Source organism: Hyla sarda, chromosome 1, assembly GCF_029499605.1.
Source record: "Hyla sarda isolate aHylSar1 chromosome 1, aHylSar1.hap1, whole genome shotgun sequence".
NCBI lineage: Eukaryota > Metazoa > Chordata > Amphibia > Anura > Hylidae > Hyla > Hyla sarda.
In genome coordinates this window covers 216,596,120-216,621,595 of record NC_079189.1, presented here as the reverse complement: position 1 = coordinate 216,621,595, position 25,476 = coordinate 216,596,120, and the positions used below count along the sequence as shown (strand labels likewise).

Below are 25,476 nucleotides of genomic sequence, written 5' to 3'. Positions count from 1 at the left end.
GGTTAGCACTGCTGTCTTGCAGTGCTGGGGACTTGGGTTCAAATCCCACTAAGGACAACAAAAAATAAAGCAATATTATTATAATAACGTGAGCAGAGAGAACTGTGCTCGTGATGTCATCAGAGAGCATTCCAAAAAGAAAATGATTTCCTCTGTAGTATTCAGCAGCTAATAAGTACTGGAAGGATTAAGATTTTTTAATAGAAGTAATTTACAAATATGTTTAACTTTCTGCCACCAGTTGATTTAAAAGAAAAAATGTTTTCACCGGAGTACGCCTTTAAGTGTAGGTTCTTCAAAAATTGCAAGGGTGGAAATGTGTTCAGGTGGAACTGCGGAAACTTACCATATGACTCTGCTAGCTAACTTTGTATATGAGGTGTAACTTAATAACCTATGTTACTTAGTGGCCATCTGAACTGTATGGGACCAGTTTCAACTGGTTATGTGTGAGCATATTGTTCATCGTATTACAAGCTTTCACTGTAAGCACTCTTTACTCACCTGGATTAGTATAGACATATGATCTTTATATTGATCTAAGTGCCATGTGATCTGCACTTTGTTTTTGGCAAGCTACAGTGCAAAGCCCCATCTCCTATATCCACGGTGCTCGTGTTGTTGCTGATGAACTATAGTAGTTCTGATTAAAATATTTCCGGTATTGGAAATAGAATAGTTGCCTAGGCCAATATGGGTCATCAACAGTGCTAAAACTTTATATTTAGTCTTCATGTACAATACACATTGAAGAAAGAGATTGTAATTTAGGAAAAGCAGTCTACGTTGCTGAACAATTGTGTATTCCATATAATGTATAAACTTTATTGGTGATTTGTAATGTTTGTTTCTAACCTTTTGATACATATTGGACAAAACAAGTTGCTCTTCATTTCCGTCATTTAAATAAGCTTCTATATAACGTAAGTAAAGCTGTTCTTGGATGCATCATTCATTTTTTCTTCTTATGTGTAATTTATTTTGTTTCCTGCAGGTGGCAGTGTTGCTTTTGAACACTCCGCTGTAGGGATTGTTCTAAGTCGATGGCAACAATGACACCTGCAGGTAACACAGTGGTACTGCCATCCCAAAAATTTTTGATCATTAGCACAGCAACATGAATTGGGGATTTTCTAGTGACTTCCTTTAAAAGCTTGGGACCATGGGCACACACTCTTAGTTTCTTATGAGTTTCATTATACATTTTCTTTTAATTTTTTAAGCTGAATGCTTAACGTATGGACAGTCTTCCACACTACAGCGGACATCATGTGATGCCCATAAGACTGCTGCAGTGACATCATGACTGGCACTGGATTATGCTACTTGGCAGACTGACTGACTCTTTTGCTTTGAGACTGTGTGCATTCATTATAACATTGCTGCCTGTCTTCAGTTGACAATGACATTGCTCGGTCAACCTTAGATAAAATAATGGACTTGACATGAATTTGTGTTAGGCAACTTTCTTTATTTCCTAAGGAAATTGTGAAAAAAAATATTTAAAAAAAAATCAAGGTTTATTGAAGTTGCCGCAACAAATAACATGTAGTGACCTCTCATGTAAGCCAGTCATGTTATCAGAGCCACGCTACATTTCAATAATTGTATGTAACCCAGTGGCATCTGTTAAGTGATTGATGTCCTTACAGGAGGGACACGGTTGACCTGGCCCTTTATTTCAAATAACATTATGTGCAATGGGAAGATGTGCAAAGAACCATTGGCAGAGGTAACTGGTGTCTTTTAACTACTTCTGAAATAAACATTCTGGGGCTTCTGTGAATACTCTAAAGCTGCCTTGTACAGTTCCTTAGTGCAAGAGACTGAACAGATCTGTGATTTTGTTTGTATCTTTTATTTAAAGAAGAAAGTCTATGCGTAATCTCTTTCCAAAGAAGCTGTGCCACTCCTATTTTGTTAATTATATTGTGACAATGAGGATAATTTGCTGTAAAGACAGAGACAAATGATTTATTCTTTCTTTTTGGCAAAAGCGATGTCAGGAATGAAGCTGTAAATAAAATATCAAATACATTCTTATGAATGGTTTCTTTTCTTTCCTTTATGAACAACTCTCTCCTACCCAAGTAATATGCACATATCTGCATCAGGATTGTGGATTCCGCAGAGTGAACTGGCCTACAACTAGTGCAGGTAAAGAGGAATCTTGTTTCCTTGCTTCCATTGCCCTGATAGTAATGTTTCTTCTCCGGGAGCTCCATTCTCTCATGTACATAGCAACTGTAGGTTACAACTGCACTATCTGTTTTCCATAGCGGTATGAGCACACTGCTCAGAATTCCACTTACAGCAGATTCCCATGGTTTTTAATGGGATTCTGCTGCACTGTGCACAAAGTGGTAGAAAATTTTGCTGTGGCAATTCCGGATTCTGGACCCGCCAAAAGAAAAAAAACATGTTTATTCTTGCGGCAGAATAACTTGTTCCCCTTCATCCTCAGGGCAACACAGATGGGATATCCTGTCCCCCCAGATTCCACCCTAGGACCGCCCACCTAGCAAGAAATAAACATTAATAAGTACCCTTTCCTACAGCTCACACGTGTTTAATATTGTCCTCATTCCACCAGCAGGAGAGTATAACCTCCGCTCATCCACCTTTTTTTTTTTGCTTTGATAATTCTCATAAAAATAAAATTTCACTGCGCTGATATTATATGTAGTCTTCTCCTGTGTGTTCGCAGATCCAGACTTGGAGGAAGAAAGTTAAGATTGTTCTAGAGAGGAGCGAACTTACAGTAAATTCGATTCGTCACAAACTTCTCGGCTCGGCAGTTGATGACTTTTCCTGCATAAATTAGTTCAGCTTTCAGGTGCTCCCGTGGGCTGGAAAAGGTGGATACAGTCCTAGGAGACTCTTTCCTAGGAACGTATCCACCTTTTCCAGCCCACTGGAGCACCTGAAAGCTGAGCTAATTTATGCAGGAAAAGTCATCAACTGCCGAGCCGAGAAGTTTGTGACGAATCGAATTTACTTTAAGTTCGCTCATCTCTAATTGTTACCATAAAATCTGTCATCTCCGGCATATTGCCAAATATTTATACCTCAGGAGCCCAAGGATCAGTTTATTGTCCTCTACCACAATTCCGAGCTCTTCCTTGTTTTGTCTCTGGTCCAAAGGACCCTTATGAAGTGACTATTGTGGCAGTAGCAGCTCTCTGTCTCCAGATCATTCATGTGGTGCTGTTTTTGATGACTGGCTGTTTACAAGCAGATTCTCCTTCAGCAGGAACGTTTCATGGTTTAGACCAGAATGATCACGTCTGTTGGCTGCCAAGTCGTTCACTGAAAACTACGAATTAAAGGGGGAGAGTTATCAAAACCTGTCTAGAGGAAATGTTGCAGAGTTGCCCATAGCAACCAATCAGATCGCTTCTTTCATTTTAGAAATTAAAGAAGCAATTGGACTGGTTACTACGGGACACTCAGCAACTTTCCCTCTGGCCAGGTTTTGATGAATCTCCCTGAGTGCCTATTCTACCATCTCGTGTCTGCTGCAGATATTGGCTCAAATTTATGAAAACCTGTGTAGGGGAAGAGTGGTGCAGTTGCCCATTGCAAACTGTTTTCTTTATTTTCACAGGGCTTTTAAAAAAACACTAACGAAGCAATCTGGTTGCTATGGGCAACTGTACCACTTTATCTACACTGGTGTTGATAAATCTAAAAAATGAAATACCTGCGCTATGGGGATAGTACTTTTGTCTTTATTGAGAGTTAGATAAATAGGTACAAAATGAGATTTGTCTCAATGACCGATGTAGTAGAGAAAATTCGGGACTTCAGTGGTGTTTCTCAAGGTTAAAGGGCTAGACAACAATAAAAATGTTTAAAAAAAAAAAAAAAAAGCATGAGAATCAACCTAAATTAGGCCAAGAGTCTGTAGATAAAAAGAATCTGTATTTACATACCTATTTGGACGACTGATTGTTATTATTCAAATGCTGCCCCAACTGAAGTGGCTGTGTGCAGGGAAAAGTGCAGTAGTGCAAACCTGTATGGGTAAATAATCACAGTATGGTACATACGGTAAACACTTAATCTCGCATACTGTGATTATTTAGCCATACAGGTTTGCACTACTGCACTTTTCCCTGCACACAGCCACTTCAGTTGGGGCAGCATTTGAATAATAACAATCAGTCGTCCAAATAGGTATGTAAATACAGATTCTTTTTATCTACAGACTCACAGCAAAATTTGTAATGCAATTTCTCCTGAGTACGTAAATACCCCATAGGTGGATGTAAAATGCTCTGCGGGGACACAACAAGGCTCAGGAGTGAGAGTGCACAGGTACATTTGAAGTCTAAATTGGTGATTTGCACAGGGGCGGGTGATTTAACAGCGGTTCTAACATAAACACAAAAAAAATTAAATACCCACATGACCCAATTTTGGAAACTACACCCCTCACAGAACATAACAAGGGGTATAGTGAGCCTTAACACCCCACAGGTGTTTGATGAATTTTCATTAAAGTTGGATGTGAAGATGAAGAAAAAAAACTCACTAAAATGCTGGTGTTACCCTACATTTTTTTTATTTTCCCAAGGAAAAATAGTATAAAAAAAAAAAAAGCCCCCCAAACTTAGTAACTCCATTTGTTCTGCGTATGGAAACACCCCATATGTGGATGTAAAGTGCTCTGCAGGCAAACTACTATGCTCAGAAGAGAAGGAGCACCATTGGGCTTTTGGAGAATGTGTCCGAAATTGAAGGCCATGTGTGTTTACAAAGCCCTCATGGTGCCAGAACAGAGGAACCCCCCCACATGTGACCTTATTTTGGAAACTACACCCCTCATGGAATGTAATAACGGTGCAGTGAGCATTTACACCCCACATTTTTCATTTGCACAGCCCACTGTTCCAAAGATCTGTCAAACGCTAGTGAGGTGTAAATGTTCACTGCACCCCTTATTAAATTCTGTGAGGGTTATAGCTTCCAAATTGGGGTCACATGGGGGGGGTGTCCACTGTTCTGGTAGCACGGGGCTTTGTAAACACACATAGCCACCAACTTCCATTCCAAACAAATTCTCTCTCCAAAAGCTCAATGGCTCTCTTCCTCTGAGCATTGTAGTTTGCCAGCAGAGCACTTTAAATCCACATATGGGGTATTTCCATACTCAGAAGAAATGGTATTACATATTTTGGGAGTCTTTTTCTCCTATTACCTCTTGTGAAATGAAAAACTTGTAGTAACACCAGCATTTTAGTGAAAAAATCTAATTTTTCATGTCCAAATTTAGCGGAAATTTCTCAAACACCAGTGGTGTGTAGAGGTTCACTGTACCCCATGTTACATTCCTTGAGGGGTGGTGTTTCACAGTGTGCCATGTTGTTTTTTTTGCTTTTCTGGCACCATAGGGGCTTCCTAAATGCAACATGCCCCCCAAAAACTTTCAGCAAAATTTGCTTTCAAAAAGCCAAATGTGGCTCCTCCTGAGCATTGTAGTGCGCCCGCAGAGCACTTTGTCTACACATGGGGTATTTCCATACTCAAAAGAAATGGGGTTACAAGTTTTGGTTGGCATTTTCTCCTATTACCTCTTGTAAAAATTGTAAATGTGGGGGGGAACAGCATTTTAGTGGAAAAAAATGTACACATCTGACTTTAACGAAAAGTCAAACACCTGTAGGGTGTTAAGGAACGTAACAAGGGGTACAGTGAGCCTTGAGGTATTTTTTTTGTCTGTTCTGGTGCCATAGGGGATTCCTAAATGTGACATGACCCCCCAAAACCCATTTCAGCAAAATTCACTTTCCAAAATCCCAATGTCGCTCCTTCCCTTCTGAGCCCTCAAGTGCACCCACAGAGCACTTAACATCCACATTTGAGGCATTTCCTTACTCGAGAGAAATTGGGTAACAAATTTTGGGGGGCTTTTTCTCCTTTTTACCCCGTGTAAAAATTAAAAAAACTGGGTTTACAAGAACATGCGAGTGTAAAAAAAAAAAATTAAGATTTAGAATTTTCTCCACGTTGCTGCTATTCCTGTGAAACACCTAAAAGGGTTAAACTTTCTGAATGTCATTTCGAATACTTTGAGGGGTGCAGTTTTTATAATGGGGTCATATATGGGTATTTCTAATATGAAAGGCCCATCAAAACCACTTCAAAACTGAACTGGCCACTGAAAAATTCTGATTTTGAAAATCGTGAGAAATTGGAAAATTGCTGCTGAACTTTGAGGTCTTCCAAAAGTAAAAAAATGTCAACTTTATGATGCAAACAAAAGTAGACATATTGTATGTGTGAATATAATTTATTTGGTATGTCTATTTTCCTTTCAAGCAGAGCTTTAAAGTTCGAAAAGCTAAATTGTCATAAAATTTTGGAATTTTTCAACATGAAATGATGTAAGTATAGACGAAAATTTACCACTATGTGAAAGTAGGATATGTATCTCTGAATCAAATTCATAAGTAAAAGCATCCCAGAGTTATTAATGCTTAAAGTGACAGTGGTAAGATGTGCAAAAAATGCTCTGGTCCTTAAGGTCATAATGGGTTAAAGCAATTATAAAAATTAAAATCTCTTAGGGAATTTCCTTGTCTTAGGAAGATTGTCTGAGGTTCCCTTGAATAAATGAATATGAAGTGGATTTCAGATCCACAAGAAAGGTGACAGAAATGGTAGACTTCTTTCATAGATCCTAGGCAACTGCCAGAGGGTGGAGTTCTAAGACTTTTACTGTACTGCAATGAAGAGACTTTAGGTACACCGGAGGGTCAAAGAATATTCATTTCTCAGATGTCAAGAGAGTTCTCTAGTTTTGTCCAAAACAAAGATCTTTACGATTAAGAATTCAGCCTGTGACACTGTGGTTAGAGATGAGCGAAGTTACAGTGATCCAAGTCGTCATGAACTTCTTGGCGGTTGCTGACTTTAGCCTGCATAAATTAGTTCAGCTTTCAGGTGCTCCGGTGGGCTGGAGACTCTCTCCTAGGACTGTATCCACCTTTTGCAGCCCACCAGAGCACCTGAAATCTGAACTAATTTATGCAGGCTTAAGTCAGCAAACGCCGAGCCGCAAGGTTCGTGCAGAATCGATTACTGTAACTTCGCTCATTAACTGTGGTCCTTTAAAGGAATAATCCGGCACGCACTTTTTTCCTTTTATCCCGTCCGGGCTGCAAAATAAGAGAAACAACACACTTTTTCTTACCTGCCAACGAGCCCCCAGAGCTCCGGTACACTCCGGTACAGGTGTTCGGTCCCCGGGCTGTATTCTTCTTACTTCCTGTTAGCCCGGAACGTCACACGGAACTTCAGCCTATCACCGGCCGCAGCGATGTGCCGCCTCGGCTGGTGATAGGCTGAAGCTCCGTGTGACGTGCCGGGCTAACAGGAAGTAAGAAGAATACAGCCCGGGGACCGAACATCTGTACCGGAGCTCCGGGGGCTCGTTGGCAAGTAAGAGAAAGTGTGTTTTCTTTTATTTTGCAGCCCGGACGGGATAAAAGGAAAAGTGCGCGCCCGAGTACTCATTTAAAATGTACCCTCCCCTTAAGATCTGTGGCAACTAAGGAAGAAAGCAAAATTACAGGAAAGACACATTTAGTCATTTCTCCTCTTCAAGTCTGACAGCAGCACACATATACCCTCTCAATAAAGTATACTTTTCTGTAATTAGTCTGTTTACTACACGTGTGAGCTGTGGGAGAAGATTCTTATTAGGCCAGCAAATAACTATGCTAATTTCTTGCTAGGTGGGCAGTCCTATAGTGGAGTCCGGGGGGGGAAGAGCACCCTACTTTGGCATTCTATCACTCCACATGTGCTGTATCATTACATTCAGGGGGAAAAGATATTGAATACAATGGGAGAGTTGTAGTACCAAAATAAAAATAACATAATCCGGGCACCTGAGTCTACAAAGTGCTGAAGATATTATAAATGGAATTGAGACGCAACATCAAATACCTGGATGTAAGCAGCCGTTTTTCTAATTCTGGACAACCCATTAAAACAAATCATCTTCTGATAACTGATTTTATGTATAAAGTGGTTTTTGCAAGTCCCTTGTAAATAGGTTTTAGTTTTGTCACACAAATTGAGGCGAAAACATTTGGAAACCCCTTTTTTAATGTAAATTTTCAAAACTAAACTGTCATACATTAGTCAACAACAAAATATCTCAATAAATATACTTCTATATATACACACACACAAAAAGGTCAAAACAATGCAGACTATATACAGAGACCGCATAACCCATGAAGTCTATGCAAAAGACATTTGGCACTTTAATAAATTAACAGTTATAATCCCTTAGGCTACAGTTTTGTAAAAGATAACAGAAAAATAGACTTCTAGTAATGCCCAGTGGTTACACATCACAGCATAGGTGAAGGTATTGTACTAGTGCAACCTTCATATAAATCACTAGATATTTAACACTATATACACCGAGGAAGTTCCTAGCACACAAGTTAGACATTAGGAGGTGATGCCAACACCAAGTTTTATTAGGAGTGAAGAAGAATCCAGTTGTGTTGGTTACATGCAGTCCACCACGTTGCTTGAGCCTTGGCCAATATCTCGGATTTGGCTACTCAGACAAGCACAGACAGCAACTCCTGCTCCAGCCCGGCAGTGAGCCACAGACCCAACAAGCTCCCATCTGTAAAATGAAGGGGAAAAAAAATTGAACACCTTATTGATGCAGGGTGTACGGCTATGTTTACACAATATCTCCATGAATTTATAGCCAATACACTTCAATGGGATTCCGCCATCCCATTCACACAGCAGTTTTGCTGCTACAGGAGTACCATTAATGGGCAATTCATTTGTGTGGAATTTACTGCAGAATTCTGTGCAGAAATTCTGCCGTGTGAACTAGAGATGAGCGAATTTACAGTAAATTCGATTCATCACGAACTTCTCGGCTCGGCAGTTGATGACTTATCCTGCATAAATGAGTTCAGCTTTCAGGTGCTTCTGTGGGCTGGAAAAGGTGGATACAGTCCTAGGAGACTCTTTCCTAGGACTGTATCCACCTTTTCCAGCCCACCGTAGCACCTGAAAGCTGAACTAATTTACGCAGGATAAGCCATCAACTGCAGAGCCGAGAAGTACGTGACGAATCAAATTTACTGTAAATTCGCTCATCTCTAGTGTGAACATAACCTAAATATACACCCTGCACGCACTCCAGAGCATAGTGGGATAGCAGCCAGGACCCGTAGATTATTCCTGACATCACAGTTCACGGTGATGTCCAGAATTAACACAGACTCCACAATCATAATTTATTAATTAGCATCCCAATTAGCTGAGAGGACCCTTAACTGCCTTGTCACAGTCCGATTGGTCCTCCAGGAAGCCATGACAGCCTGGAACGCTGATAACACTGATCAATGCTGTGCTATGACATAGCATTAACCAGTGTATGCTATCTAAAGATTGCATGCAATAATGTTATATGGGGACTAAACTGTTAATAAATGTGAATTAACCTTTCCCTAATAAAAGTTTGTGTCACCCCCTTTTCCCATTTTTTTTAAATTAAATTATGTTAACAAAAATGAAAACGTGGTATTGCCGTGTGTGTAAATGTCCGGTTTAATTAACATTATGTTTAATAGTTTGCACACTCAATGGCATATGCATAATACCACAGTTGAGAATTGTATATTTTTGGTCACTTCCTACCATAAAAATGTATTTTAAAAAGTCCAATCCAAACATGATAAAAACTAAAAAACATTACAGATCACAGCGCAAAAACTTAGCCCTCACACATCCCCATATACAGAAGAAAAGAAAAAAAAAGTTTTAAGCCTATAAATTTTCAGAGAAAAAAGTTATAATTTTTTTTAAAGTCATAAAATGAAACCAATATAAATTGGTATCACCAAAGTCGTGGGGACCTGCATAATAAAGATAATGTGTCATTTCTACCGAAAAGTGCACTGTGTAGAAACTTACAAAAATTATTTTTTTCTTCAATTTCACCCCAGACATAGATTTTGTAGTACAATTAGGTCATTACAATGTACAACTGGTGGCGTGCAGTTCTGTGTTCGCACCTCCCATCAGCTGTTCTGAAATTTCCGAACATACAGCCAGGGGAGGGGAAGGCAGAGCTGTTCAGGACGTAACTGTGCACTTCCCTCCTTGCACCTCCCTCAGGAGAGAAGGAGGGACGTAGATTTTTTACAGCTCTGCTCGAACGGGGCTGCGAAAATCTACGTCCCTGAGTAGGGCTGAGGTGAAAGGAGGGGGGCTGTGAAAATCTATATTCCTCTCCTCCTGAGGGAGGTCCTGCCCAGCTCTGCCTTCACCACCCTTGGCTGCATGTTCGGAAATCTCCAAACAGCTGAGGGGAGGGGCGAACGCAGAACTGCATAGGAGGCAGTTCTGCACCTCACAGTGGCACAAAAAAAAAATATAGAAAGCCTATGTCTGTAGGTGGAAGATTTAAAGTGTTGTGATTATTGAAAGGTGAGGAGGAAAAAACAAAAATGCTAAAATGAAACATTTCTGCATCCTCAGGGCGTTGAAGGTAAACTGAGAGCAGGGTCTTCTGCACTTATCAGAATATACAGGTAGATAGTGCGGGTGATGCTGATTTAAACGCTTCTTACAGGGTGAAAATCAGTGCAGCCATTCAGGAGATATTCATCTTGATGCTAATATAGTTTTTACTAAACTGCTGGGAGGAGTCGGCTGCTGTATGTGTAGCGCTTACCCCTGCCCACGCTGGCGTGTGAATCTGCATCACCCCCACTATCTACCTGTATATTCAGCATAGTGCAGATGGCCCTGCTGTCAGTTTCCCTTTAAAAGGTAACTTGCCATCACTTATGTTGCCCGTATGTTTACGCAGTCTATGATGGCTTCTCTGCCTCATTATTGATTGATAGATCTCTACCTATACTTAGTCAGGGCTGACAAGGCAGAGAGTAGCCCCCAGAGTAGACCCTGATGACTAGTGGTTCAGGCAGAGTGAAGACCAGTTCAATACTTTACCTATACTATACAGCCTTCTTTATTATAAGAAATGTTATGTAGGTATTAAAGGACAGATGTCTCCACTAATATTCTGTAACTGGAGCCCAAATAATATATTGTATCAGGGATATAGTATGTAGATTATGTAGATTATGGTATAATGAAAACATACACAAAAAAGCTATTCAGTATTAGAAAAGCACACCTGCTTTCTTTTAGAAATAGCAACATTACTGTCTATGGTTCTTGCTGAAGTGAATGGGGCCGAGCTAGAGACATATGAATTTTCTGTTTCTGAAAGAATAAGCCATGTTTTCTCAGTCCTGGATGGCCCCATATGAAAAAATACATTCCCATCACAAACAATTACCTGTTCATTATAGGGTCATAAGACTCCACTGTATTTAAATATGCATTTCCATTATGACCACCAACTGCATATATTTTGCCCATTAAAGTTGCTATGCCAACTCCACCCCTTGGGGTAGTTAGCTCTGCAACGTATTCCCACTTGTTGGTGCGGGGATCATATCTTTCTACTGAACTCAGGGGAGAATTGTCATCAAATCCACCTGGAAGGATAAGCAAAACAGAAGCATGTCACCAAAGCAGCAGCAACTAGATCAAAGTAAAATATACAGACAAGTCTAAGGAAGGGGATACCAGACTTCATTTTTGTTACCAAAAACCTCTTATGTAAACCTATTGCCTCAAGATATATGAATTGCTGTTTGATTCAGCATGTTTTAGCATGATTTACAGGAAGACAACGTTGTGTGGTCTTGTCTCCAGCTTCCCAGCTTCTCCCGCGGTCTCCCAGAACAAGGCACTATCATCTGCTGTTTCAGGAGGCTTGGCTGCATCTTGTCTCTGAGCTCAAGCCCTGCCCAGTTATATCACCATGTCTGACCAACCCCTACAGCCTACTTCACCCTCCTTTCATATACATTTTTATTGGGGCATGTAAGGAAGAATGAGGTGTTTATATATGCCACAGGCAGAGAAGCAGACAGAGAATGAATGCAGCAGGTGCTGAAGATTTACTAAAGCTAAATAGATATAGCAAATGGCATAGTCATCACACTTTCAGAAAAACATGGATATTAAGCTTTCATGGAAACAGAGGAATATTCAACTGATCCCAAGCAGTGCTCAATCCCCAGGAAACTGAGTTCCAGTAAAGCAGTCCAAGTAAAACAACAGGAGGCACTCACAGAGGGTCATGCAGAACATTTATTTTTATTTTTGGTGCAGATACATCAACACAGCAGGAACAACATTAGACAGTGCTAAACACAGGAAAGTGACAGCTGTTTTATGTCCGTTCAGTACTCAGACCACCAGATGCAGATTTACTAACAGCAAAGTAATAGTCTGCTGCGTACTGATATGTTCTGCGGCAGCTCTGGGTGGGGAAATGGCAGGAGTACAGTCGGATGAGGGTGGGAGGGTTGTAATGAAGCACTGAGGGAAAGCAATACATTGCAATACTGAGAGAACATGGTAGAGGGGAGTATTACACACCCACAAAGCAAATAGATGTTTGATCATTTTAGAACTGGGGCAGACAAATAAGCAAAGCTACAAAATATAAGTCTGCAGAGGTTTTTTCCTACTTTGTCGGAGTACCTCTTTAACAGACTGAGTAACGCTAAAATTAAAAACTGTTAAGATTATCAAAATCCTCATAGCCCCACTTAATGGTTAGGATTCTCCTACATTCATGCACATGGTTACTTTATATTGTCACCAAGAACACAGACCTATTAAATTGTAAGATTATTAAAGTGTACCTGTCTTTTGAAATTATATTATAAAACCCCGCATGGTTTTGTTAGATTAACTCCTCATAGTGGTGAAAAGGTGATTTTAATTACTGCCACTGCTGTTATTGAGCCCCTTCCATAGTACACAGCTATTTTTTATTCATTCCATTTCAAGGAATCGCACCAGAACTCAGCCGTTTGCTAGTATTACACATACATGTACTTCTTTCCCCTTACTTCTCTGGCCAAAGCAAAGCAAAATACTCCTCTTTGCTATGCCAGAATGTACTTTGCTGGGGGATGATTTACACAGTACATATATACTATAGATGACATGTGGAGTGAAGAATCATTGTGGACTCACAGTAGTAGGTACACTCCTATTTACACAAGGGACAACAGCCCTGAGCTGCCCTTTATGGGTGGTCAGAGATGAGAAGGAAGCCTTGAACTATCTTTGAGGAACAGTGTGGATAATTTTTTTTAAGCAGTCAGCCTGGCTACGCTTACAGGTACACAGCCCTGGTTATCTTAGGATTTCTCTCTCCTGTACATAGCACATGCTAAGCCCTGCTTTTACTTCCTGTAATTTATCCCGATAAAACTGTTACTAGAGAAAGATATCCTGTGGTATGCAATGCACTGCAGACTGCAAAGAAGCAAGACACCATGCGGGCAATACTTTAGAGCAGTTTTTCTGAGATTAAGTTATGCTTAATGAAACGATGTACAAACAGTTTAGGAATGACACTGGTTATCAAATGGAGGCAAGTTGAAAAGGCAGTGCCAATGTAAAGCATTCCTGTCATTTATAAAAACTTGTCTCAATTTTGAGATCTTCTGTGATCGTGAATTATAACTGGGTGAAGCGCACTTCACTGCTCTACAGCCGTGCATTTAAAAGAATACTATGGCACTTTTTTATATTAACCTTCCATGCCTGGGCTGCAAAATGAAACAAAACAAACTTTAACTCACCTGCCTACTTTCACTCGTTGCTCCGGTGTCTGTGTCCCATTCTCCGGTCCCTGTTTTCTTCTGCTTCCTGCGGGTCGGTGAGTCACACTGCTCTCAGCGTACTCACCGGCCGCAGAGGGACATGACCGCATTGACTAGTGTGATCTAAACTTTTTGCATGTCTATTCGATGGCCATAGGTACCAAGAAGTGGGTGCTGCAAACATCTAAAAAAATTTGGGTATGACAAAGTGTTCCAATTTCAGTAAACACATGTAAATTTTTGTAGAATAAAAAAAAAAAAAAGGCTTCCAGGAGATCTGTCCTGGTCCTGTATTGGATGCACAGGCCCATGATTTGATTACAAGACACCACTCTGAAAAGTCAGGGTTTTTAGCCATTAGAAATAAAAAAAAATTCCATACTAGAAAATACTGGCAGATATCTTGAAAACTATGGAGGTATAATGGTACATTTTAGGGATGCACCAAAAGGGAAATTTTGGGCAAAAAACTAAAATTTAGGCTGTGCTTGGCCGGAAACCGAAACCGAAAATGCAGTGCCCCGCCCACTTTTTTTAAATCTAGTTTTTTGTAAAATTGTATTATCAGAATTTTTTAGTTCCCGATTTACTTAAAGGGGTGCGTGGTGGCTATAGAAGGTACTGGTGGAGCTTGCAGCCACAGCACTGCCACTCACCATACATTGACTCCAGGACACACTAGAGAGTCAGGTGTAAGGGTACACACCTATTTGATTGGTTGCTATGGGCAACTACTCCATTTTTACTCAGCATGTTTTGATACTGCCGATTGTGAACGCTGTAGATTAACTGTTGCTTGCGAGATACAGAATAATCAGAGTTCCCTCCCACGGCACAAGGAGGATAAGGCAGTGTTGTGCCGGTGTGCAGTTCTGCACCTCACACCAGAGAGAGTATAAGTTGAAAGCCACGTCCCTATTTTAGGCCACACCCACCAAAATTAATTTGCAGTAAATTCCCTTAGCCAAAAAGGCTGAAAGGGGCATTTTTTTGACGATAATTTTCGGCGGCCAAAATTTCGGTGCATCCCTAGTACATTTCAGTATACAAAGAGTGCAGGCTTGTGAGTAGTGTCAGGTAATGCACATGGGGAAGAAAAATTATGTATTAAATGGGAGAACACTTGGTATGACTGACCTGGAAAAGGATTTAGAAGTCTTAGTTGACAATAAATTTAGCTGTAGTGACCAGTGTCGGGCAACTGTTGCCAAGGCAAATAAAATCATGGGGTGCATCAATAGGGGCATAGATGCCCACGACAAGGAAATAATTCTACCACTATACAAATCACTAGTCAGACCACACATAGAATACTGTGTACAGTACTGGGCACCAGTGTACAAGAAAGATATAGTGGAGCTGGAGAGGGTTCAAAGAAAAGCAACCAGGGTAATACGGGGAATGGGAGGACTACAGCACCGAGAAAGATTATCAGAATTAGGGTTATTTAGTTTGGTAAAAAGAAGGCTTAGGGGAGACCTAATAACTATGTATAAATATATCAGGGGACCATACAGAGATCTCTCCCATGATCTATTTATACCCAGGACTGTATCTATAACAAGGGGCATCCTCTACGTCTAGAGGAAAGAAGGTTTCTTCACCAGCATCAGAGCAGTGAGACTGTGGAATTCTCTGCCTGAGAAGGTGGTCATGGGGAACTCTGTAAAAGAGTTCAAAAGGGGTCTGGATGCATTTTTGGAAAATAATAACATTACAGGATATGGATTCTAGATCTATATCAACTCAGTAGGGACTCATTAGGGTTATAGGTTGAACTTGATGTCCTTATGAACTATGTTATTATGTTATCCCCTTATCATTTTTCAAATATAACACTGTAAAAAATAAAATAAACATACTTTATTACATTACAATCATGATGCAACACGTCCAACAGTGTAAACGCCAAAAAATTCCTAGTTGCTAAAGTAAAGATTTATAAAAAAAAAAAAAAAATCAAAAAAAATCAAAAGTTGCTGATTTTTGGTCACATCACATACCATAATTTTTTTTTTTTTTTTTTTTTTTTTTTTTTTAAAGTGATCAAAAAGCCAGAACTACTCAAAAGTGGTAGAGTTTAAAAACTACAGACCATGGCACACAAAAAATAAACCCTAACAGCTTTGTAGGTAGAGAAACTAGTTCTAGGGGTCAGGAGTCTGGCTTTGTAATACATTATATGAGAAAATAAAGTGCACCAATGAAAACTACAACTCTTCCCACATAAAATAAGCCCTAATACAACTTTGTCAGTATAAAAAGAAAAACATTTTGAAGCAGCTGCAGCATAACATGATTTTACAAGATACGGCTAACATGCACAGAGGAAATACTAGCATACAAGCTGCTCACGCTTGAGAATATTTTCGAGTGTTCCCATAGACAAAACGAAAGGCACTTACCTACAACATATAAGCAGCCATGAAGTTCACTAACTCCGTTACCAGCCCTTCGCTGGCCCATCTCCTTCACATCGATCCATTTGTCCAGATGTGGATCGTATCTTTCCACACTTGAGAGTGAAGCGACACCATCATTTCCTCCCACAGCATAGACATGATTCTAAACACACCAGTCAAGGACAGTTTGCTTTATTACTACATAATTGCTTTATTATTATTGATCTTATCTCTATGGAATTCATGGTTTTTTAAAAATAACTCAAATTCTGAATAGGAGGATATTCGCAAACCTAGAATGAATGTATATAACAGTGCTTCCCAACTAGGGTGCCTCCAGCTGTTGCTAAACTACAACTCCCAGCATGCCCGGACAGCCAAATGCTGTATGGCCACTGTAATTTTTGCCAGTACATCAAAAAAGTAAGGAGGTGGTAAACCCTGTGGATCAACGGAGATCTGATATACGACAGTTCATTAACGGTAATCCACGTAATGTCATTTATATTGCCGAGTGCACCTGTCTCTAGTGGTACGTTGGCAAGACAATACAAGAGCGTATATCACAACACCTAAGTACGGTCAGAACCAGGGGTGATACCCCGGTCTCCTGACACATGCATGTGGCACATGGAGGCAGATTAAACAAACTACGGTTTATGGGGCTTTGCCAACTTCAATTGGGACCTAGGAAAGACGACATAGATAACCTCCTTCTACGGGAGGAGGCTCAGTGGATATGGAGACTTCGCAGCCAAGCACCTTTAGGCTTGAATGAAGGGTTCTCATTTGCAGTGTTTCTTTGATTATTTTAATTACTCTTGTACATCCCAGAGTATTAATATGGCGGACGACCAATGGCGAGCTAGATAGAGATATATGTATAAGTACATGTTGTAAAACTGAGACTAGTAAGGTCCCCATTTATTTGTTACTCCTAGTCCATTGGTAATAGTCCTTTTAGGGTGATGTTGTGTTAATAATGGATATTTGGGCTGCTTCCATTCGCACTCTTGTTTTTTCCTCTCAGTTCTTTATAGGACAGCTATGGTACCCCCTAATGAGCAGTTTCAGCAATGGGGGGAGTACAATAAATAATGAAAAAAAACAATAGAGAATTCAGAGATATGATTGCACTTCATTTTAGATATTTAACCTTATTTATTGCCATCAATATGAATACAAATACCCATTGGTGATAGTAATACATGTGCCGAGTGTTGTTCACCACATGTTGAGGAGTGCATTTGCAGTAATGGTTCTTCATAGATATTTCTTTCTAAGTCCTATCGCATGCGCACAGCGTTATCTGGTGATTTACTCTAAGTCCTCACACATGCGCATACTGATGAACGTGTTGCGATAGTGGAGAAGTCTCCTGTGCACAGTATGGGGCATGCGCTGGTGCACGGAAGTGACGGGGATGCCGTCACGAGATCGCTGGTGGAGAGGACGACGATCACTGATGTGAGTATCTGTTAGTGTTGCTTATCGGAAGATTGAGCCCTATGACACAGGAAGGGATTGTCTGTACACTATTCTCATTGGCACTAGTTGTTACAACCGTTTGTATTGGTGCCTTATTGTGGTCCAACACTGATGAGGTCATAAGAGTGTCTATAAATAGCCCCCTCCACCATTTAGTCGCTGCTATTGCCACTATTTGCCTCTTGAGAACACCATTGTAACGGCGAAACATGTTGGGGCTGGCAATTGTGTCACATTTTAAGCAATATCCAGTGGGACATTAGGTATCCGTTATCGTTTATTGGAGTGATATCTCCAAAACATATACAGTTCACTGTCTTCACTGGAATAGGTTTTACTATTTCTTTCTGTGTATGATTTTATCCTGGTGCACAATAAAAGTGAATTTTTAAAGGGTATACTAATAGGGGTGTGATGCTACGGCCCTGGGGTTTAGTTGATTATAGTTTAGTGGGCCTCTAATGGCCTTTGGGTTATGGATATAGAGTTGTAGTTTAGCAACAGCTGGAGGCACCCTGGTATATAAGAACACACACCACTACCATCAGGACATCACAGAGGACCCTCCTCTATAAGCTCTATTACAATGCTCACTATTTGATGGATCTCTGCTGCCAGGGGAGTATATAAATTCCATATTAATATGGCTGATCACTGGAGTTTATCGAAGCCATATCTACAGCCATCAGCTGCTCCTCAAGGCTGGACTGTCCTAATGTATTATGAGTGCTGAGATACCAAACAAGAGAAGGAAGAACAGTGGTATCATTAGAACCTATAATGGGGCACACTCCTATCTACAACCAGAAAGGTTGTATGGATGCATGACGGAATAAAATATTGATGTGCAAATGCATTTATGGTAGAATACAATGCACAATGTCATGTAGACCATACCATTGATTGCACATATGAATCCTCTAAAGGCCTGTTAACACATTATTGTTAGAGATTTTTTTTATTTTTTTATTACAAGAATACAGCTTTTCTGTGCACAGCAACATTCCTTCCTTACACAGGAATATTAGGCCTCTCTATATGGAGGAATGTTTTACCCACATGGAGTATAATCAGCAAGTAGTGTAGATGTGGCATTGTGCGCACTCCCAATTCTCAGAGGAAAACTGGACATATTTCATACACCCACGTGAGCGTGAAACAGATGATGGCTTTTCCAGTTGCATGTCTGGGCACAACAGCTCAGAGGCGGAAAACAGAATTTAGACTAAAAAACAATGTTACACTTGGAATGACTAAATACAGAAGGAAAACTGCACATCTTCAGGTTACAAATGAAAATAGGTCATGGAATATAAGGAAAGCTTTATATACTACCTATGCTCCAATAAACACAACACTGAATAAATGTGTAAAATACATTCAGGCGTTGTACAGTCATTTAAAGGGGTACTCCGGTGGAAAACTTACACAGATTTGTAAATTACTTGTATTAAAAAATCTTTACCCGTTCAGTACTTTTTAGCAGCTGAATGCTCCAGAGGAAATTCTTTTTGAATTTTTTTGAGTTGTCCACACTGCTCTCTGCTGACACCTGATGCCCATATCAGGAACTGTCCAGAGCAGGAGAAAATCCCCATAGCAAACCTATGCTGCTCATGGCAGAGGTGTTAGCAGAGAACACTGTGGTCAGACAGACAAAAACAAAAAGAATTTACTCTGGAGCATACAGCTGCTAAAAAGTACTTGAAGAGTAAATATTTTTTAATAGAAGTAATTTACAAATCTGTTTAACTTTCTGGCTGTCACACCCCCTCCATAGGCTTGCATTGAGTGGGCAGAGCGTAACGTCACACGGGGGCGGGGCCGTGTTGTCACTATGCTCCGTCCCCGTGATCGCCAGTAATCAGACCCAGAGCAAGCACGCTCCAGGGGCTGATTCTAACGGGGTGCAGCATGGAAGATCACGGGGTCCCCAGCAGCGGGACCCCTGCGATCAGGCATCTTATCCCCTATCCTTTGGATAGGGGATAAGATGTCTTAGCGTCTGAGTACCTCTTTAAAGGGGTATTCCATGCCCAAAAAAATTTATATAGCAACTGGCTCCGGAAAGTTAAACAGATTTGTAAATGACTTCTATTAAAAAATCTTAATCCTTCCAATAGTTATTTGCTTCTGAAGTGGAGTTGTTGTTTTCTGTCTAACTGCTCTCTGATGACTCACGTCCCGGGAGCTGTGCAGTTCCTATGGGGATATTCTCCCTTCATGCTCCCGGGACGTGACATCATCATTGAGCAGTTAGACAGAAAACTTCAGAAGGTAATAACTATTGGAAGGATTAAGATTTTTTAATAGAAGTAATTTACAAATCTGTTTAACTTTCCGGAGCCAGTTGATATATAAAAAAAAGTTTTTGCCTGGAATACCCCTTTAAGCTAAGAGTTTACTATGCTATTAAAATCCACTGGTTGTCTGATGTAAATATAGACAAATTTCACAGCATTGACTAGAATCAGCAATACAACACTATGAACCTTTTTGAAATTTTTTGTTCATAAGATACTAAACGTGTACCTACACTGTAGTGTATCTTTTCATCAGGTATTCGGTTATATACATACCACCAGAGCAACAGATCCAACACCTCCGCGAGGGGTGATCATTGGAGCCACAGCTGTCCAGCAGTCAGATTCCACATCATACCTCTCCACATCATTAAAGCAAGTATTGTCATCCAGTCCTCCAATAGCATATATTGGGCCACCAAGGGAGGACAGGGCAATGCCTCTCCTATAATGAAAAAAAATAAAATAGATGAGTATTAGGCTGTTGCAATACAGTTCCCGTATCAGGTTTTTGACCAAACACGGATTCCTTAAAACCTGACTAAACTGTATCAAAACGTGTGTACAAATTTTAACCCATATACGGTTGAAAACCGTAAATGGTTTGAAAAATTATGTCCGGTTGCATCCATTTTTGTTTTTTTTAAGTTGTATCTGTTTTTTTTTTTTTAACTTTTCACTCCATTATGAATAAAGTTTCACTTGTTTGATTAAAATTCCAAGAAAAAAAAATGTGCAAAGTCAAAAAACATATGGTGAAAACCAGATGGAACCGTACGCTTCTGTACGGTACGGTTCCCATTGACTCCCATGTTAAAAAATAAAAATACGTTTCAATACGGTTTTTCACCCCGACCAAAAACTGTGGTAGGCTACATTTTTGGGTACAGGGGAAAAAAACTGACAAAACCGTACAGGATGCAAAATGGACTCAACCTGATGCATCGTTTGGCATATGGTTTTCAAATTGAAAACGTATACGGGAACTGTATTGCAAAAACGTGCCCGCAAGGACTCTGGGGGAGATTTATGAAAACCTGTCCAGAGGAAAAGTTGCTGTGTTGCCCATAGCAACCAATCAGATCACTTATTTTTCAGAGGCCTTTTCAAAAATGAAAGACGCAATCTGATTGGTTGCATTGGGCAAGTCAGCCACTTTTCCTCAGGACAGTTTTTGATAAGTCTCCCCCTCTGTGCTAATTAAAGAGCTGTTAAAGCTTTACTGTTATTTAACCAAACGTTTGACAAACGCTGCACAGATAAGTCAAAATTTAGATTGGTCAGGGTCTCAGTACTAAAACCTTTACGATCATTAGATATAGCCAGACGAAACGTGCAGCAGAGCAATTCACTCCCTGGTCCAACTGATGTCAGGAGATGATTTGCACTATAGTCTATGGCAATGTTTCCCAACCAGGGTGCCTCCAGATGTTGCAAAACAAACTCCCAGCATGCCTTTGTCTGTGCAGGCATTCTGGGAGTTGTAGTTTTTCAACACCTGGAGGCACCCTGGTTGGGAAACACTGATCTATGGAGCTGCTCTCCTGCAATCAGTCGGCTGAGCTGGGGAGTGAGGTGTACCGCCAAGCACTTACATGGTTAGATATAGCTGGATGGATGGGGTCTCAGAAGTTTATTGTTAGTAATAAGTACTGGAAATATACAATGAAATACATAGCACTATATAGCAATATACACATGTAACATAGGATCCTCCTGCAGGGAGATACCGTCCATTGGTACAAGAAAAAAAAAAAAACTCTTTAGATAAATGTTTGCCGAGAAGGTATTGAAGAGAGAAGGTTCAGCCCAACTTTGACCTTTAAAATTAGATATTAAGGAGTTCCTGTCATTATTAAACTTTTGACATGTCCTAGCGAAATGTCAAAAGTTTTGATCAGCAGAGGTCTCCACCCATTAGGAGAAGTCTGTGCTGCCTTGCACTCCTCTCCCTGCCTACATCACATGATTGAGACTAGGGATGTCCCGATACCATTTTTTTTTTAAGACCGAGTACGAGTACCCATACTTTAATTCTAGTACTCGCCGATACACAGTATGAGTACTTATATTTTAAAGGGAATCTGACACCAGGGTGACCCGGTTTCTGGCGCTGTTTACCGTATGATATGTGGGTTCCCTGTTGTGTACAATGGAGGCGGCTGCTGTAGTATGAGCCAAGATTTCTCTCTTCTCCATTGGACAGAACAGGGAATTTGCATTGGCGGTGAGACCAATGACCACATGGTGAGCAGCGATAGAAACCGGGTCACCTGCACTATCTACCTATAAATTCAAGTTAGTGCAGGTGACTCTGCTGTAAGATTGTCTTTAATAGTAGGTAGTATCCCCTTACAGACATTAGCAGCAGCCCCCCCCCCCCCTATAGACTGCAGGCCCCCTGTAGACAGCAGCCCCCCTATAGACAGGGGCTTCCCGTTTAGACATTAGCAGCAGCAGGGCCCCCCTTTAGACATTAGCAGCAGCAGGGCCCCCCTTTAGACATTAGCAGCAGCAGGGCCCCCCTTTAGACATTAGCAGCAGCAGGGCCCCCCTCCCCCTTTAGACATTAGCAGCAGCAGGGCCCCCCTCCCCCTTTAGACATTAGCAGCAGCAGGGCCCCCCTCCCCCTTTAGACATTAGCAGCAGCAGGGCCCCCCTTTAGACATTAACAGCAGCAGGGCTGTCCTCCGTCAGGTGCTACCGCTCCACTGCCCCGTTCTTCGGTCCTCCCGGTCCGCATTATGGCTTCCTATGCAGGAACATGTGACATACACGTCACTCCGCTTCCTCCGTAGCGATACGCTGGGCGCAGGGGAGGAGGCGGAGTGACGTTGTGTCACATGCTCCTCCATGGAAGACTATGAAGCGGACGGGAGGACGGGGCAGCGGAGCGGCAGCAGGTATCGGACATGGTATCGGGGACATTAAACGAGTCCCCGATACCATGTAAATGGCTAGTATCGGTACAATCTCATAGGGCGAGATATATCACAACCTGTCCAGATTGCTTATTTCATTTTTGCAGAGGCCTTTTCAAAAATGAAAGCAGCCATTGATTGGTTGCTATGGGCAACTCAGCAACTTTTCATCTACACAGGTTTTGATAAATTTCTCCCATTGCCTCCATGAGGCTAGGATTCCATTGAGTTTTTTCTACCAGCAAAAAATGCCAGTAAAACTGCCACAGCTTTTTCCAGCTTTTCCTGGTGTGTTGCAGTTTTCTCACTGTCTTCAGGTACCACTCTGTGGGTCGGATGCTGAGTGCGCGGTCCACAGAGTGTAAAGGAAATGAAGAGTGATGTATAACATCACTACTCACCTCCCCCGGCCGTATAGTATACAGGGGGCATAGTGTACCCGTGTATACTATACAGGAGCCGGAATCCAGTCTCTATACTGACAGGGCTCCCTGCTCCTTTAGCACCTTTGGGCGGTATACAGAAATCTATAGATCACTGTATTTAGTGTATACAGAAGAGGAGATCCCCTTACCTCCCTCGCTCCCCATCAGGTCTGTGTAGCTCCGCCCCTAGTTATGACATCATTAGGGGGTGGAGCTACAAACAGGAGGCAGAGTGGTAAGTATGCGGCTCTGTTCACATTGTACGTTTTGTATAATGTGAACAGACCCTTCTGCCAGTGTCTTCCCAGACAGGGAGATTCCAGCTGTTGCTAAACTACAACTCCCAGCATGCCCAGACAGCCAGAGGCTGTCTGGGGATGCTGGGAGTTGTAGTTTTGCAACAATTGGGGGCTCTGTTTGGGAAGGCTTTGCATTTTGGGCATTCTCCATTTTTTGTGTCTCTTTTCTTCTCGTTTCAGATCCATGTATGCAGAGGATTGCGGCGAATTCGGTGGATTACTGCGATGAACTAGATTTTTTTTTCTTTTAATAAAATGGTTAACGAGGGCTGTGAGGAGTGTTTTTTAAAATAATTTTTCCAATTTTTTTTTTTTTTTTTTAAATAGAATTTTCGTGCTTAGTATTGGAAGCCGGTCTTATTGATAGAATCCACTACCAAGCCGGGGCTCAGCGTTAGCCCCAAAAACAGCTAGTGCTAACCCCCAATTATTACCCCGGTACCCACTGCCAGAGGGGTGCAAGGAGGAGCCGATACCAATAGGCCCAGAGGGTCAAATTCGGCGCTCCTGGGCCTCGGCCAGACAGGCTGCCGTTATTTAGGGTGGGGAAGGCCAATAACGCATAGGGTTCCCAGTATTTTTATTCTCAGCCAGATACCAACCAAGCAGCAACAGCCTGACGTTACCAGGGTGGACAAGGACCATTGATACTGACCTTCCACCAGCCTAAATAACGCCAGCCTGTTACTGCCTAGGCCCAGGAGCGCCATTTTTGACACTCCGGACCTGTTAGTACTGACTCTTCCCGGCACCCATGCGGCAGTGGGTACCGGGGAAATAATTGGGGGTTAGCACTAGTTTTTGGGGCTGACGCTAAGCCCCGGCCTAGTAATGGATTACGTCAATAAGACTGAGTCCACTAAGCCTGAAAATTCAATTAAAAAAATAAATAAATAAACAAACATTGGGAAAAGTATTTTATTTTAAAAAACACTCCCCCACAGCCCTCAATAGCCATTTTGTTAAAAGAAAAAAAATCCAGTTCGTTGTAATCCACCCAATCCGCTGCAATACTCTGCATACATGGATCTGAAACGAGAAAAAAAAAAAAAGGGTTAGGACATTTTTGGAGCTCTTCCCAAACAGAGAGCCTCCAATTGTTGCAAAACCACAACTCCCGGCATGCCCAGACAATCTTTGACTGTAAAAGGCATGCTGGGAGTTGTAGTTTAGCAACAGCTGGAGTCTCCCTGTCTGGAAAGACCGTGACAGAATACTGTATATACATTGCAGGCTCACTATAAGTTCTTGCTGGGCAGTAGCTATACGACATACATCTACTGCTCAGCATCAGCTGTTAGCACAGCTGAGTCCCGAAATTCATATCAGGAGGATCACTTGCTGCGATCTGTTCCTTACTGCAGGTACTACTGCTCCCAACATGGAGCGCACACTGCTGTAGAATCTGTACTAATAGACAGAAGTTACACTCAGGCCATCTGTCTATTAATGCAGGTACTACAGTTCCCAGCATGGAGCAGAGTGTGCTCCATGTTGGGAGCAGTAGTACCTGCAGTAAGGGACAGATCGCAGCAAGTGTCACTCTTGACACCAGCTGCGATCGTCCCGTATTATGTATAGCCAAGGCCGGGCAGATCATCTCTGGTCCCCTGCACTGCCGTATATATACCTATTCATATTTGAGGGAAATATGAATCTGTGATGTGAATAACTTCACATCGCAGAATACAGTGCAGGGGACCAAAGAAGAGCGGCCGTGCCACCCACTTCTATGTATTATATAGAAGGATCGCAACGGGTGTCAGAGGTTACACCTGGGGCAGTCTGTCCATTAGTACAGGTACTACTAGTCCCATCATGGAACAGTCTGTTCCATGCTGGGAGTAGTAATATTACCTTAAAAAAAAAAAAAAAAAAAAA

At 41.4% G+C, this 25,476-nt stretch overlaps 2 protein-coding genes across 5 annotated transcripts in view; one reads left to right on the top strand and one right to left on the bottom strand.

Annotated features, from left to right (window-relative positions):
• AFF1 (ALF transcription elongation factor 1) overlaps positions 1-25,476 on the top strand; it is a 161,393-nt gene that overhangs the window by 118,295 nt on the left and 17,622 nt on the right. Inside the window, exons 21-22 of one of the 3 annotated variants that reach the window (XM_056568735.1) lie at positions 2,092-2,157; positions 2,465-2,648. The exons of 1 other annotated variant lie outside the window; for it this stretch is intronic. In XM_056568735.1, coding sequence (XP_056424710.1) covers positions 2,092-2,157; positions 2,465-2,508 — 110 coding nt within the window. In that variant the 3' untranslated portion in view covers positions 2,509-2,648. Of the gene's footprint in view, positions 1-2,091; positions 2,158-2,464; positions 2,649-25,476 lie in introns of those variants that run through there. One more of the 3 variants, XM_056568736.1, reaches the window with a different exon arrangement.
• Positions 8,099-25,476, bottom strand: part of KLHL8 (kelch like family member 8) — a 40,029-nt gene continuing 22,651 nt past the window's right edge. For both annotated transcript variants that reach the window (XM_056568738.1, XM_056568739.1), the window contains exons 7-10: positions 20,227-20,395; positions 16,163-16,322; positions 11,363-11,564; positions 8,099-8,656 (exon numbers count right to left, since the gene is read on the bottom strand). In XM_056568738.1, coding sequence (XP_056424713.1) covers positions 8,533-8,656; positions 11,363-11,564; positions 16,163-16,322; positions 20,227-20,395 — 655 coding nt within the window. In that variant the 3' untranslated portion in view covers positions 8,099-8,532. The remainder of the gene's footprint in view (positions 8,657-11,362; positions 11,565-16,162; positions 16,323-20,226; positions 20,396-25,476) is intronic.